At 37.9% G+C, this 15,904-nt stretch overlaps 2 protein-coding genes across 3 annotated transcripts in view; both read right to left on the bottom strand.

Annotated features, from left to right (window-relative positions):
- The window catches only part of LOC109081343 (inositol-tetrakisphosphate 1-kinase-like), a 53,190-nt gene extending 48,633 nt beyond the window's left edge, over positions 1 to 4,557 (bottom strand). Inside the window, exons 1-2 of the mRNA XM_042774353.1 lie at positions 4,230 to 4,557; positions 1,421 to 1,593 (exon numbers count right to left, since the gene is read on the bottom strand). Of these exons, the coding sequence (XP_042630287.1) occupies positions 1,421 to 1,515 (95 nt within the window). The 5' untranslated portion in view covers positions 1,516 to 1,593; positions 4,230 to 4,557. The remainder of the gene's footprint in view (positions 1 to 1,420; positions 1,594 to 4,229) is intronic.
- An 834-nt stretch (positions 4,558 to 5,391) lies between these two features.
- Positions 5,392 to 15,413, bottom strand: LOC109072007 (serine/threonine-protein kinase PLK4-like). Of its 2 annotated transcripts, none has more exons than XM_042774352.1 (16): positions 15,180 to 15,413; positions 14,345 to 14,440; positions 14,148 to 14,243; positions 13,316 to 13,430; positions 9,686 to 10,667; positions 9,456 to 9,541; positions 8,238 to 8,593; positions 7,978 to 8,082; positions 7,621 to 7,723; positions 7,359 to 7,508; positions 7,120 to 7,253; positions 6,830 to 6,924; positions 6,614 to 6,740; positions 6,359 to 6,502; positions 6,028 to 6,134; positions 5,392 to 5,793 (listed from the first exon to the last, which is right to left on the bottom strand). In XM_042774352.1, exons 1-16 carry the CDS (start codon positions 15,207 to 15,209, stop codon positions 5,694 to 5,696), a joined length of 2,826 nt encoding a protein of 941 aa, XP_042630286.1. In that variant the 5' UTR covers positions 15,210 to 15,413; the 3' UTR covers positions 5,392 to 5,693. The 2 variants fall into 2 exon arrangements, with proteins under 2 accessions (XP_042630286.1, XP_042630285.1); XM_042774351.1 differs by lacking the exon at positions 15,180 to 15,413 and adding an exon at positions 14,580 to 15,120.
- Between the last annotated feature and the right edge of the window lie 491 nt (positions 15,414 to 15,904).

The raw sequence follows: 15,904 nt of genomic DNA, 5'->3' as shown, positions 1-15,904 counted from the left end.
TTTAGATCTGATACACTGCAGGTCCGATTGGAGCGATGCACTGCTGATTCGTGAAAAAATCCTCTTTGTTTTTTGATGACCCGCTGTACAGTAGACTTTTAAATGAACCGTACAGGCCGATTTTTACATTTACACTATACACTGCTGAAAATACAAACGTAGACAATTTCTGACCCGGAAAAGGAAGTAAAACAGCACGAAATACAATGGATGCAAATGCAAATAAAATTATACAGTGTTTTGCTTTCCACAATATTTTGAAAAGTCAACAAAAAAAATCAGCAAAACATTGGTCACGTACGACAGAGAAAAAAAGAGGACTTAAAAGACATGAAACCTCCGCATTGCTCCACTGTGTGTATCCTTCGTCCTCCATCATGCCTATAATAAGTCATGTGATCTCAGTTGGTGGTGTCCACCTGAGTTGACGTCACTTTTTTAATGACGTACGACTCACATTTACTGGGGAATATCCGATTTGTCTGCTTACATGGCACACGCAAATGCACGTATCTGATTCATATCCGATTTATTAATCACATATGAATGAGGCCTGAATCCGATCTGAGAAAATCGGAATCCATGCGGGGTTTTTCCTGCTTACACGTTCACCGGTCATATCCGATCTGTGCCACATGAGAGGAAAAAATCGGAATTGGGTCACTTGAACCATGCAGTGTAAATGGGGCCTTAGTCAGTTTAAGTATAGGAGATGTTTTATCATCCAAAACCAAACAAACAAAAAACAATCTGATTGCTCAGAAAATATCAACACATCTCTCCTCTACAATTCATCTTTTGATTGCTCAAGTAACTTGACCAGCCCGACATGTCAAGATTGGCTCAACCAATGGCGTGTGCATGGAACAGGGTTAACCATTTACCCAACAAGCAGCAGAACGGAGAACTGTTAGGAGCAGCCCATTTAAAACTTGCAAAATTGATTATTTTTGCTATTTTATTTAGTGTTGTCCGAGTCACAGAATTCACACGCTTCTTAAATCAGATGCACGGCCTGTCAACCTAAGCAACAATTTCTGCTTATGAGACACTTCCACAAAAACGGTCTGTATGTTAAAATATATCTTATGTTAACATCCCTCTCTGCTGCACTGTATTACACAACCTCAAGCAACCTTCCTGGATCTTTCTCAACCACAGTTCAAAGTCCTTTCTAACATGCGCAATGAAGAAAACATCACCATGCATGAGCAAGCCCGCTACACCTTTTTATTCAAACACCTCGATCAACTGATCAGTCAAGCAACAGACCGATAATGGAGCAAAAGCAGGCACAGAAAACAGCTGTTTTTGATGAACCGCTGACCACAAGTGCAGCAAATGCCCAACAGCAACAGGCACCTGCTGTGCTCCTCCATGGAAATACATGCAGGCTGATGGATCGATGGTGGCCTCTCACCTGCACATCTCTGCAAAGGCCAGGAAATTGAGTTTCTTCATCTTCTTCTCGCTGAGCCAGTAGCCCACTCGTCTGCCTCTCAGGAAAGTCTGCATCTTCGGCTGCTGATGGCCAGATGTGACAGCCGTGTCACTCCAGTGAAAAAAAACAGGAAACAGTCTTCTTGTAATACCCTGTCAAGAAAAACAAAATAGAGAATAATAACAAAACCAAAAAAAAAAAACCTATAAGAGTTAAAAAAAAAACACATAAAAACAAAAACTCAAAACTAAAAAAAAACAAAAACATATCTGTTAATGTACAAAACCTGTTCTGTCCAAAACAATGCTCAAGCTACGCTGTGAATCTCCATGGATTTTACAAGAAACCTAGTGAACCGCCAAGCTAAACTGAATTTAAACATAAGATGGATCATATACAGGTATTAATGTTGTATTAAAATATAATGGGAATCAAAGGTTTCATTCAAAAATTTGTTTTAATCATGCAAAGCAATGCACTATATTCTATTTCAGACATCTGAACTATTTAAAAATTTGACTCAAAAGTTATAAATGTGAAAGTTCACATGAAGTACTTTTTCCATTCTATGGAAGTCAATGGGTTCCATCAAGACAAAAGAAGATATTTTGAGGTATTTGGGTAACCTCACAGTTGCCGGTAACCATTAACTTCCATAGTACTTTTTCCATTCTATGGAAGTCAATGGGTTCCATCAAGTGTTTGGTTATCAACATTCTTCAAAATATCTTCTTTTGTGTTGCACAAAAGAAAGAAACTCATACGGCCCATTCACACGGGGCTCCAGCGTTAACGCTTGAATGAGGGCATTTCTGAAGCTTGGTGCTAACGCGACCTTCTTAGTGACAACAGCTAATCATATTAGTTTTCTGGTGTCGCATGAATGCGATTGGCTAGTGTCTGCGCTAGGGTATTTGCATAAGGCGATCTGATTGGAGGACGGTTTTCAACTTCTGCCGCGAGCAACGGACCCAACGCAAATGCAATAGCATTTCGCTGAGCATTCTGCAACTGATTTAAAAATTTTGACCCAACGCGATGCAACGGACCCACAATTCATTTCGCCAATGCTTGACGTCACTCCATTCAAAGTAATTGAGATGCATTCTAACCGACTACAAAACCTTTTAAACCAACATTATGGTGATGTAAATGACTAAATTTGCATGTTGGGGTGAACCGTCCCTTTAAGATTTGATTTAAACATCCAGTGCATTCTATGCGAGTTCAAAATTTTTGAGTCGAACATTCAAAGCATCATATTCAAGTGTGAAGGTTCAGTTTAAACATTAAATACAGTCTTTAAAGAATCATGGGCGAATTCAGAGCCTTGATTTGAAAAGTTGCTGCATCATTTGCGAGTTAAAAATTCAGAGTCAAATTCATTTTGATCATACAATACAGTGCATTATACCCCATTTCAAACATGAACTAACTATTTAAAAATTTTACAGATTAATTAGTCTTGAAAGTTAAATTTGAACATTAGATGCATCATATCTGTGTTAAGATTTAATTGTTGCATCATATGTAACTTTGAAATATTTGATTCCATTCCATTCATAATTGTGCAAGTCCAGACATTCAAGTTGAACATCCGATTAATCATGTGCTCAGCACCCCCCTACTTCCACTCACTACTACGAATCTACATCCCCTCCAGAAGTCTGAGATCCGCACGTGAACGACGCCTCGTGGTACCATCACAGAGGCTCAAAATCACTTTCCAGAACATTCTCCCTCACCATTCCTGGCTGGTGGAATGATCTTTCCACCCCTATCCGGAATGCGGAATCCCTGACAATTTTCAAACGACAGCTGAAAACTCATCTCTTTCGAAACTACTTGGCTTCATCGTAAAAAAAACCCCTCTCTTTATTTATTCCTTCTTTTCCAGCTTGTACTTATTTGAACAATGTCTAAAACTTTGTATTACAAGCACTTCCTGTGTCCGTTTGCCTCTTTAAGAAGAATTGCTTTACGTATCCCCCCAATTGTAAGTCGCTTTGGATAAAAGCGTCTGTAAAATGACTAAATGTAAATGTAATGTGCGAGTTCGAGCTTTCTATTCAAACATTCAATGGGAGAGTTCAATGCAGTATTTGCGAGTCCAAACATCAGATTTGAAAATTCGATTCACAAGTATTTAAAAAAAAAAAAGATTTCACATCATGCATTTAAAAATGTTATTCGAATATCTGATTATGCAAGTTCGAACATTCCAAAGCATCACAGATGAGTATGGCGCTTCAGTCTGAAAAGAAATCGATGCATCATCATATGCGAGTTCTATTCGAATAATCGACCAATAAAACATAAGTCTGAACGGAAGATTCGAACATTTGATGCATCACAGACTAGTTCGAACGTGATTCGAAGATACGATTCTTCAAGTGAGAGTTGAAACTTTCCTTTCGTTAGAAAGCGCCTTGATGCCCACCAATGCTGTCCAGGAAGGCAGCTCACTAGAATTAGAGACACAGCCCATGTTTCTCTTCTGCTTTAAGTCTTACTCTCACAGTATCATTGAATAGAAATACAGTTGAATCTGGTCCTTATACATATTCTGTTCATTTTTGAAAACAGAAAGCAATACTAGAGACCCCGGAGGACTCTCGAAATCCGCCATAAACAACCCATTCACCAGCAGCGCAAACAAGCTAGCGCTCCACTTAACGTTACTTTCACATTCAGATCATCTCACGTCTCACTGATGGATGTCAGAAATCTTCAAGTCGTGTTTTCTCCCCTGTGGACACCGAAAGAGCAGATGCAGCAGAGTAAATACCTGTCTAGCGCATGTTTTCGGGCTCCGACCGGATAGCAGTTAGCTAGCTGGAGGGCAGTCTGGTCTCCATGACTCGTGTAGCTGTCTGTCTGTAGCGGAGACTGAGAATTAAAGGCGCTCTGGTGATGATCAGATGGATCGAATGCGATCTGCTCTCAATCCAGACGCCTAGAGAGCGAGCACAGCCTCCTCCTGAGGTGGGGCTGGGCTCAGTTAAGTCCGGCTAGCTTGTGCGTGTGTGCGTGTATGTTCCTCCTAAAGCATGACAGGAGGTTTGTAACGTTACCGCTCGGCGCCTTGCTGCCGCTGAAGCGACTGTGAATGAAGGTTGCCGCAAGGGGGCGCCAGTGCAAAGCGATCGAGAAGTGAAAATATCCAGATAATATAAAATATATTCCAGATTTTTCAAGGGCCCTCTCTTACTTTGGGGCCCTGGTAATCAGTACTGGTTTTACCCCCAGTCCGACGCCCCTGCGTGTAGTTGTTTTTGTTTGAGAACGCAATGGAAAATACTTGTTCAAAGTATCTTTGTAAACAACAGTTGTTGTATTTATTTTATACAAAATATTTACATTTTCTTGGTAATGTTTGATTTTGAGGGTCTAAAACAGGATCCTCTGAGACTGGAGTAGTGGCTGCTGATAATTCAGCTTTGCCATCACAGGAATAAATAACATTTTAAAATATATTAAAATAGAACATAGCTACATAAAGTACAATAATATTTCACAATATTCCTGTTTTTACTGTATTTTTAATCAATTAAATGCGGCCTTTGGAGAGCATAAGAGAACAGACTCCAAACTTTTAAATGGTATTTAATAATTTAAAACTTATTTCAAAAAATAAAAGCAAAAATTAAATACATGTACTACCATGATATAACAAGTGAACATCACAAAATTCTTAAAAAATGTAATACATTGAGCATGAGAATTTTTTTGCATCTCAAAAGGAAACTAAAAATAAATTTTATCTTTATTAAACATATTCTTATCTCAAGATTTTGGGGTGAAAGACTAAAATATCTTGTCAATTTTTTGTGGGATTCATCCATTTATATTTTAATTAGCATTTTGTCATTATCAGTAACCAGTTGAACAGTATAAATCCTGCCCACATGTGCTTTAAATAAACACAGAAGACACAAAAAGCAATAACACAGCAGGCAGCAGATGTTTAATGCTTGTATGTTTGTACAGCTAACATTTCATTGAAGCGCTTAGCAGAACTGATACACAAAAATAAAGGCACTATGCACAAACTAAATACACTAGACAAAAACAGGAAACCCATTATGTACAACATAAAAAATATATAATTTTCATAATCTTTGGGACTATATGTACAAAGGTTTAAAAATGTATTTACAAACACTCAAAGCACATTCATGAGAATTTGACAAAAAAAAAAAAAAAAAGTTCTTCCGACAACGATGCACAGGTTTATTTGTGTTTAGTGCTCTCAGCGTCTGACAGCAGGGCTGGCGAGGAGGCCCAGGATGCTGGACAGACAGTGAAGCTTCTCTTTGACCAGCTCTGGTAACTTCTCATTCTCTTTATATCTGAAAGGAAACAAAAAGCAAAGGAATTCAGAGCAGTATCTCTGCCAGCATTCATTCTTAAACACAACATACAATCAAAAACCTCGATTACAGTCTTTATAAATGTCCTTGGCCTTGTTTTGCAATAAAAAAAATTATATGCACAATTTGATTATGCATAATAGAAGTTACATACATTGCAAATGCAGTGTCATGGTTCTTAAATAATATTTATTTCTTTATAACAAGCTTTACCTGGTGATGTGTCCATCAGAGGAAGTAAAAGTGATGCAAGAGACACCAACTTGGACCATCAGCTGGGATCCATCATTAAACTGAACCCATACCTCACCAGTAGTTAACTAAAAAAGAATGAATAAATAAACACTTAAATGCTTATAATATATATATATATATATATATATATATATATATATATATATATATATATATATATATATATATATATATATATATATATATATATTATTTATTTACACACATTAATTATAATTATTATTATAATAAAAATAATAATAAAAAAAAAAAAAAAAAAAAAAAAAAATCATCTAGTCAAACAGTTTACCTGAGAGGCCCAGCCGATGTTAGGTACAAAAATGGACTTGAGCACCTTTCCCGTGTTAATGGTGCGTTCATCTTTGCCTGATTGGGGTGAGCTGCCTTTAGCCACACTAGCTGTGGTGAAGTCTGATCCCACATAGGAAATCATCTAAAGGGAAAGGCATAAGTTAATGTTAATGAAACATTTAATTTCAGAGTGGGACACACTCTGAAATACCAAAACTGATGTGCTTTGGGATAATGTGCATGCATGACGTACTGATGGAGTGATGTGGGGTGGCTGGGGCGGACTGAGGCACACCTGAGCAACCTCTGCAGGTGCTGCTGGGCAAGACTCAGATGAACACTGAGGCTGAGAAGCTGAAAAGGCTGGATTGGTGGGTCTCCTGGTGGAGCATAAGATAGTGAATGTGAGACTGACTTTTAATCGCAACCAATAGGGTTTTTAGTTCTGGTGACAGATTTTAAGCCTCACCTGCCAATAGTGATGGGAAAGAATGGAGTGTTCTTAGCGCTTCGCTGCTCCTCAGCAGTGATGGCCGCTTCCAAAGACAGACACATTCGATGCCCCTAAGAACAACAACAAAAAACAAGCTTTGAATCATGGTTAGCATAGCAGGAAGAACCACCTGCTCTTTGAAAGACCTAATATAAACATCCAAGCACTGAATGTGCATCTATCAAAATGCACAATGTCAATTTTACTCTTAAACATGTCAAGTCGTGCTTTCACAAAGTAGAAAACATGACGCAGTAATGCAGTACCTCCTCAGAGAGCTCCATGTAGAGTCTGCACTCAGGACTCAGTCCGCTCAGCCCAACGTCACCCTTCACTGTATACGATTTCCCGTTCTTCTCCACCACACGCACCTGTTCACTCGTCTTATGGGTTTTTGCACCTAAAGGTTGAAAAAAAGGTTCCTTAAGCCTAAATCAGCTACAATCAGCACTACACGCAGTTCATTCTGCTGAGATGTTACTACTGAATCATCTGTGCCGCTCACCATCATAGAAGCACACCTCCAGGTCTGCATTAGGAGTGTTCTCCATCAACATGCACTTGGCAAATTTTGTGTATAGCGTGACTTTAGGGGTCTTCGATTTCACCAACTGAACAAACTTCGTGGCATACTGATATTTCTTCCAGTATTTTTCTGCAGTAAATACAAGTGAGTTAGAGACAGCTGAGGGAAACAAATATTATAAACACATCACCCTTTCAAAAGCATTATCATCACTTTACTGAAGTCTTGTATGGTGCTGTACCTGGTAAGTCCTCATAGCTGCAGATGAGAATGTCTTCAGGTGGTGAGGGTGGATGGTCTAACACAGGGAAGCCTTTGCCTTCATTGGGCTGGTACACTGTAACCTAAAAACACAGTGCACAAAAAAAAAAAAAAAAAAAAGAGAGAGCATGTGAATTAGAGATTCACAAATATTCATCATTTTCTCCACTAATGACAAATACTCATTATAACATTATAAATGTCTTTATGGGCACTTCTGATCGATTTAATGAATGAAGGAATTTCATTAAAACAAATCTCACTGACCCAAAACTTTGAACAGCAGTATGTATTACATTAATTACATTACATGAATTAGTGAGTTTTAGTGCCTCACCATGGATCCATCACAGGATATCCTAAGTACTTCTTTGACTCTCTCCTGAGCTCCTTGTCCCTTCAGCAGCTCCATACACACCTCTCCAGAATCCAGGATACTGACCTAGAGAGGAAATACACATCTTGATCTAAATCAGAAATTCTAGCTAATAACGTACAGGTTCTCCCAAGTGCTCTAAACTCAAAGTGAAATGGGAGTATGGTTTCACAAGGCAATATAATAATAAGTGGTTATAAGACATTAATGGCTTCACTCACCACAGCATTTTTGGTCTTTTGTCTAATGGGCTTGAGTCTGACAGCACAGAGTGGTGGGAAGCTCTTCTTAGGGAACACTTTCTCCTTCTTCTCTGTGTTTGCTTTGCCTTTGGAGAGGGGTGGACCCAGAAACTGTGCATCTGAGTAGCCCTGAGATTCTGACACGTGTCCTGATCCAAACCCATCTTCCCTGCAGGGCCCTGGATTGTTGTGGGGGAAAAGGTTTGGTTGCTGCTGAGAGTGAAGGCCGCTGGGTTTGTCACTGCAGGAGGTTTGTGTCCCGACTGGCCCTCGTCCAGAGTGGAAACTGCCACTGCTGCTGTGACTGCTCAGGTCCGCTGGCCTCTTGAACGGTCCTAGAAGTAAAAATGTTTTAAGGTTTAGGAACCTAATATATCTCAAAGTCCTGAGGCTTTTTACAAAAAGTCATACTAAAGTAATACTTTATTAATTCTAGCAGAATTTTCTCATTTCCTTTTAAACCTGTATTTCTTTCTTCCATGGGACAAAAATGTGTTTTGAAGATTATTCACACTGCTCTTCCATACAACCATAAAAACAATTTATGTCTCAAGTATTACATTCCAAGTCTTCTGAAGCTAAATAATAGCTTTGATTAAAATCAGGTCAAAACTAAGTTACTATCTTTGCCTCATGTATACTGTAGCTTTTAAAATCTCAGTTATGTTTGTGCATATTTAAACATGACGCCTCATGAAGCGCCAAACCAAGTTTGACATGTTAAACAACATTAGCTCCCTAATATTGTTCAGTTTCTTATAAAAATCTATCACATGGCTTCAGAAGATTGGACTATAGTGCAGAGTTCCATGGACTACTTTAGTTTTTTTTATTCTTTTATGAAGATTTTGGCAGTGTAAACCACTATCTATTCTCATTGTACTAAATTAGAATCCTGGACAATCTATAAAATATCACCTTTTATTTTCTAAAAGAAAAAAAATGACATACAGAGGGAAAAACATGAAGGTGGCCTCAAATTATAATTGTCTATAGTTATTTATTTACTTCAGATTTTAGTTTTAGTTAAGTATATTAACTTAAGCTAAATAAAATGTATTATTAGTTTTAATTAACTATAATAATCCTGGTCGTATGGAGCGCCATAGGTTTGGAACAACACAAGAGTAAATGATGGCAGAATGTTAATTTTTCCTGAAATATTCCTTAAACTCTGAATTCTGATGGGAATTTTACCATCGCAGCTGAACCAGGCCTGTGTTTGGGAATCAGGCACATGAGTCCTCATTGAATGGGTGGATGAAGACAAAGATGATCCCGGACTGAGAAGGGGTGGGGAACAAAAAGCACTAATTACATTACAAAAAAAATACATTGTAATAATGCTGAAATGCAAATATGTCAACTGCGCTCAATGCATTATTAAACTTTGCGGTCATTTTTGATAGAATCACACCGCCTCTTACTTTGCAGGCTGTTTTACAGGTGGAGAAGGTAGGCGCCCTTGCTCAGAGCAGCCACGGGGCATATTTCTGTAACTGGAGGTTGATGAAAAGAATTGTCCAGACCCTGGAAGCATCTCTTCAGAGTGGCATCTTTCCAGCTCTGCCTCCTGTGGAGTGTTGCTAAACCCAGCACCAGATCGATCTGATGAGTGAGCCCGTCTCAAGTAGCGAGAATGAGGCCTTCTGCTGTCAGCACCCATGGGAACTTTCCCTATACCCATCCTTGATAAATCATCTTGTAAATTTGGCTGCCAATCTTGCCCGCTCTTAAAACTGGAGCTGGTGGAATGATGGGAGTGGCTGCGGATCGGCACCATGCGATTGGGTAAAGGCTGGCCAATCACCTGCCTTGTTTCCCTCTGTAGCCGGCTGCTGCTGCTACTATTGGTGGCATTGGAGGCCGTGGATATGGTGACTATGCCGCTGTCTATGGACCCTCCATCACTGCTCCCAGAGTCTTTGCTTGCGGTGGGCCCGGTATGAGTCATAAAGGGGTGGTCCAGCACAGCGGAGAGACTGGGCCTGAGGGCCGGGTTCTTTTGCAAGAGCTGCTGAATCAGGTCCTGGGCTTCTGCTGATATGTGAGTGGGCATCTGATAATCTCCCAGAACCACCTTATTGAGGGTATGTTTGACAGTGTCTGTGTCAAAGGGAGGTCTGCTCGTGAGGAAAGCGTAAAACATACAGCCCAGGGACCACACATCCGACTCCAGGCCGTGAGCGCTGCGTGTAGCCACCTCAGGTGAAATGTAGTTTGGTGTCCCACACATGGTGAAGTGCTTCTCACTGGGAAGCTTGAGCTGCGTTGCCAAACCAAAGTCTGCAATTTTAATATTCATGCTGGTGGTGAGCAGGAGGTTGGACAAAGTCAGGTCCCTGTGCATGATCCCATGAGTGTGGAGGTACAGCATTCCCTTCACAATCTGATGCATGAAGTGCCTCGCTGTTGATAAACAAAATCAAAATAAAAAACAATGTTTAAAGGCAAGATACAGCAATATTTTAGGACTGTAATCATGACAAAGTTTACAGGTTCTTTTTGTTTGTTTGGTGGGTTTTTTTGAGATTGAGAATTTAAGACAGATTTTTAAGACCTGCACAAATAAAATGAATACCATAATGAACAAGGTAGGGCAGTGTCTATAGTAACATATTAAACTGTAAAATAACTGTAAAACGCATGAAGTTTTCACAAAAACAAAAAGTTTTAGAAAATGATACACTTCACATTTCAGCCTTTATACCATTTTTAATAAAATGGATGAGCCAAAAGTATTAATTATTATATTGATTTAAACAATTATTATCAATAAATTATTATATTAATTAAATAACATATAAATACATGTTACTGTTAAGATTTTTATAATGCATTATTTTCTTATCAATCCATCAGTTTCACATTTACAGCTCTGCGTGTTTGCAGGGTAAAAACATGGGTCGATGTGACAGCGCCATCTAGCCAATTCTATTCCAACAGAGGAGACCTGCTTCAAACATCAAACAAACAGATGCAAAGACTAGATCAATGGAAACTATATATTTTTTTCTTTCCATCTTATTTTTAATTAGGGCTGGCTAGATACCACTTTTTCAGAACTGATACCGAACCGATTTTTTTTTTGAGCGAGCAATTGAAGCACTTTTCAGTGACTTTCAAGCATTTCACACAACAATTTCCAGCACTTTAAATCTCTAAAATGATCCAGTTTGAAAGTCATTTTTAATGAGATTATCAAAATATACTTTTAAACAAACACTCATGTAAAATTAAAAAAAAACACATCAAAACACAATTATAACCAGTAGACGGCAGCAGAAGAGTACTTATTGGCTTATAAGGCAGTAATTTCTACTTTTTCTCTATATTTTAAAATTATAAAATCACTATTATAAAATACCAAATCATCAGAGTTTGTCAGAATTTGACACTTTTTTTGTGTATGAAGTAAGAAAAGTCACAATGCCTTGAAAAACACTTCTTCAATTTGCTACTAAATTAAACATAAGTCGGTCAGTTCCATATACTAAAAGAATATTGGTACATTTAATAAGAGTGGAATATATAAATTTTCTATATAAAAATTAGGTTTTGCACCTGTTACCGTTGTTAATAAAAGTCCATTTTGTATTTATTAAATTAATCTTAGTTCCTTACTGTCAAATCTGTATAAACAATAAACAAAAGAAAAATAAACAAGAAATGAACATGTAATATTATTAGTAACTGCACTTAATATTGCAAAACAATAGTAATTTTATGATAAAATTATCTATATTTTAATACTCCCGCACACCACCCCAAGCACTACCAAATCTGCTCCTGGTGCCACCCTCTGTAGAACTTAGTGGCGCTGGTGCCACTGCTCTCAAATGTTAGTCTGGAGCCCTGTAATCATAATCTATGACTATATAAACTAGGTTATAAACTAGGTTAATGGATAATCCAGTCGCAAAAATGACTCTAGAAAAATAATGAGTGCACAATAATTTTATAAAATCCTAAACATTTAGTGAAAAAAAAAAAACATTATTTAGTGGGTAACAAATAAAGGTGAATAAGTGTAGGACTAAATCTGGTAGGCCTACACATTGCTCTTTGTATTGTTGTAAAATCACAAGTCAACATTTTAAGTTATATCAAAACCTTTCATCAAAGTTGTCCTAAAACCAAAACAATACTCGTCTTAGGACAACTTTGATTAACTTTTTTGATCCACTTCAAATGTTGACTACTGTATAAATTAAAAGACATTTCTTTTAAATGCATAGCAGAATAATGAGGCAGCAACATATGATAGATACGACGAACAAGAAAGGCTATTTATAATCTTTAATTGTGCAAAAGTATTATAATACTAAAGGCTCCAAATACAGAGCGGCACAAAGCGCTTATGCACATCCCGTGCACAAAGTGATGTGCTTGAAGCAACACGGAGTCACAGCGCGCAGCACTCTGCATAGAGAAGTTCAAAGCACAAAGTGAAGAGATATTGATGAGTAGTTTATTAAATATGTTAGTTTATTGAGCCTTTTCTTTTAACAGTTTTAAATTTTAGTTAATGTGCACGTGAAGAACAAATCATAGTGCTCTATACTCCATGGTTGTGATCTGATAGAAATGTACACGATTTAGAAACAGCACGAAACTCCAGCAAGACAAATTCCTTTTACCATTAATCTTTATTTACAGATCAAGCATAACATTAGGAGCACGGATCGGCGCACCCCTATTTTTAATGTAATAACTGGCTTGAACTTGAGTGTGTGAGGCGATGTCAGCAATCTCCATTTAGCCTTAGCTGTGCAAAACAGTTCACTGTGCTGCTGGATTTTGTAAACTAGTATTTGTATTCGTCCACAAATTTAAGACCTCCTGAAATCATAATTAAGAGTTTCTTGTACAATTTAAAACTTAAGGACCCGCGGAAACCCTGTTATTGTTATTCTAAAACTGTATGTTCCTCAATTTAAAACAAAATGTATTGACTTTTAGCATTTTGATTTATATTAGATTTGGATTATTTTAATATATTAATGATTGTTTGTTTAATCAATAAGTAAGTGAGTGCATAAAAGCGAAGAACTTACCGTCTTCCTCCGTAAAAGGTTTTTTCCTCTCCTTCAGGTAGCGGCTCATTTCTCCATTGTGACACATCTCCAGAACCAGGTACACATAATTACTGTCCTCAAAGTAATTGTACAGCTTGAGTCAGAGAAGAGAAAATAAGAGGATTAGTCAATAGCTACTTTTTGAATGAAAGTCATTCAGGATAGCAGATTCCTTCAAACACTGCAAAATGTGCATAATATGCACAATAATGTCATATTCCACAAATGCAGCATAATTTTTTTTAACCAGGAAGATCCCATTGAGATACAGTATCTCTACCACCAAGTACCCCATAAAAATATGCAAAAAAACACTAAAAAACACACAAAATAATAACAACATATAACAACTCTTTTTTTAAGAATAAATATACATTTTCTAGTCATGACAAGCCCTAAAACATTTTTTAAGGTAGAAATTGTATTTAAAAAAAAAAAGTTAAAAAAAAAACCAACCATAACCCCAAACCTTATTATTTCTTATGTATTGATTCACCCCATTTTTTTCTTTGAAAACCAGGGTTCCACTGTCTTGAAAAACTTTATTAAACAATTAATGTGGAAAATGGGGCCAACTTCTGTAGCCAATGAAATATCATTTGCAAAATTAAGCCACTATAAAAATATCTGGATTCAGTATTTTATGTGACACTTTAGGATTTTAATGTCCAGTATAGTACTGTGCAATTCTTTTTTTACATTTAAAAGTAAAATAAACTGTCAACATTTTTTGATTCAGATTCATTGGACGCTAACATGAGCATCAGTTGTACAGCACCAGTACTGTCTGTGATGAGGGTTTTAGACTCACCTCTAGAACCGACGGATGTTTCAACCGACACTGAATCTCCACCTCATTAATGACTCTCTGCACCATGCCAGCTTTGTGCATGGCCTTCTTGTCAATCTGCAAATACACACGGGGCACCGTGAACGTTTCTGAACAGATGCCGCACAGCCACAACCCTGGGACTACGGTTAATTAAACAGCACACAGTAGGTTCTTACCATTTTGATTGCCACCTCCAAGCCTGTGTTTACAGATTTTGCTCTGTACACGCATGCAAAAGAGCCTTTACCCAACAAGGTGAGAACCTTGAAGTCCTAAAGCACAAAAAGGAATTGTTTACATTAGATTCCAGCAGATCAAATAAGATGATTTCAGGAAATCCCATGAGCTCGATCCTGCCCCCCTGAGAGTTTCTTCGCCACTAATCCTCAGAATGAAATCTCCTAACGTTACCTCGATTGTAAGAGACGCAGATGATGCCAAAATTCTGTCCTCACGTGGATCTTTTGCTTTGGTAGTCAAATTTAGCAGGAATGACTGAATCACTTCCAACATGTTTCATGCAGTGTTTCGATCACGGATTAAAAAGGCGACAACAACAAAAAGCAACCCGTTGCACACTGTCTGCACTCTTTGTTGACGCGTCACCAGTTACCTGCACCTGTTCATCTCTCTCGCGACTCTACCTGACACTGACTCGACTGCGCGTCGCCTAGCAACCGTCTCCACGCTCCAAATCCCCAAAACACTTTTGCTGCACTAAATATATACCGCAGAAGGATGAACAGAAGGCGAGGTCCGTGCGGTAGTTTAACCGGCTGTCAGTCTGATTAAACTAACGTAACGTTACTGCTTAAATTTTGCGAACTGAAGTTTCGTCTTTAACATTGCGTTTCCCAAACATAAGCCAAACTTGAGTAAAGACGTACAATGGATCATTTAGCTGTTTTGGGAACTTAAAATATACATACAGCCTAAGAACTGAATTAAATAATCTGTCGGGCTGCATGGCTCTCGAGCTGCAAGCGGCCTCGCTAACGTCTCTGAACTTACCTCAATTTTGTCACCGATTGAGACGCTCATTTTCACTTCATAACCTCTTCAGTCCGACGATTCGGTGATTCTATCCAAAATATCCTTATTTTTCCGTAAATGTGAGATGTTTTGACTTGCGCATGATGAATAAAAATGCATTTAGTTGGTATATTTGTATTCCCCTCCAAAATGTTTGCCTTTCCTCCATTTTGAAAAAGTCCGCCCGTTAGAACGCGTAATGACGTAAGCGACGTCGCTGCGCAAACTGACCAATCGGTGATCAGATAATAGTACGACACGGAACAAGACACGTGTGTCCAAATAAAAGTCTTATTTACTACGACGATATCAAGTTTTTAGCACCTATACTGTTTATTTCAAGAATGACTCACATTTATAGTGATCTGGTCTTGTTTATGATCGCAACACTGGCGTCAGGGATTCACAAACCCTTTTGTCAGAATGAAATTAAATATTTTAATAATTTAACAGAAAAGTCACATATTCATGATTATTTGAAGCCAGCTGGGAAAGTTCATTGATTACTTAATTTAATGTATTTGAATGAAAAATGACACTATATCTCCCCCATTACCTGCCTGTTTTTACAAAATAAATAACATTTAAATAAATAAATAAATAAAAGTCCTATGAGTGCTTCTAAAATTTCTACAAACCCTCCTGTTCTTGTTTAGATTATGTGACTATAGAATTCCATGTAAAATTGTATGTGTACATAAACT

The sequence above is a fragment of the Cyprinus carpio genome, chromosome A17, assembly GCF_018340385.1.
Source record: "Cyprinus carpio isolate SPL01 chromosome A17, ASM1834038v1, whole genome shotgun sequence".
Classification (NCBI taxonomy): domain Eukaryota; kingdom Metazoa; phylum Chordata; class Actinopteri; order Cypriniformes; family Cyprinidae; genus Cyprinus; species Cyprinus carpio.
Note: the sequence above shows the minus strand (reverse complement) of the source record. Positions and strands in the feature narration are given on the sequence as shown.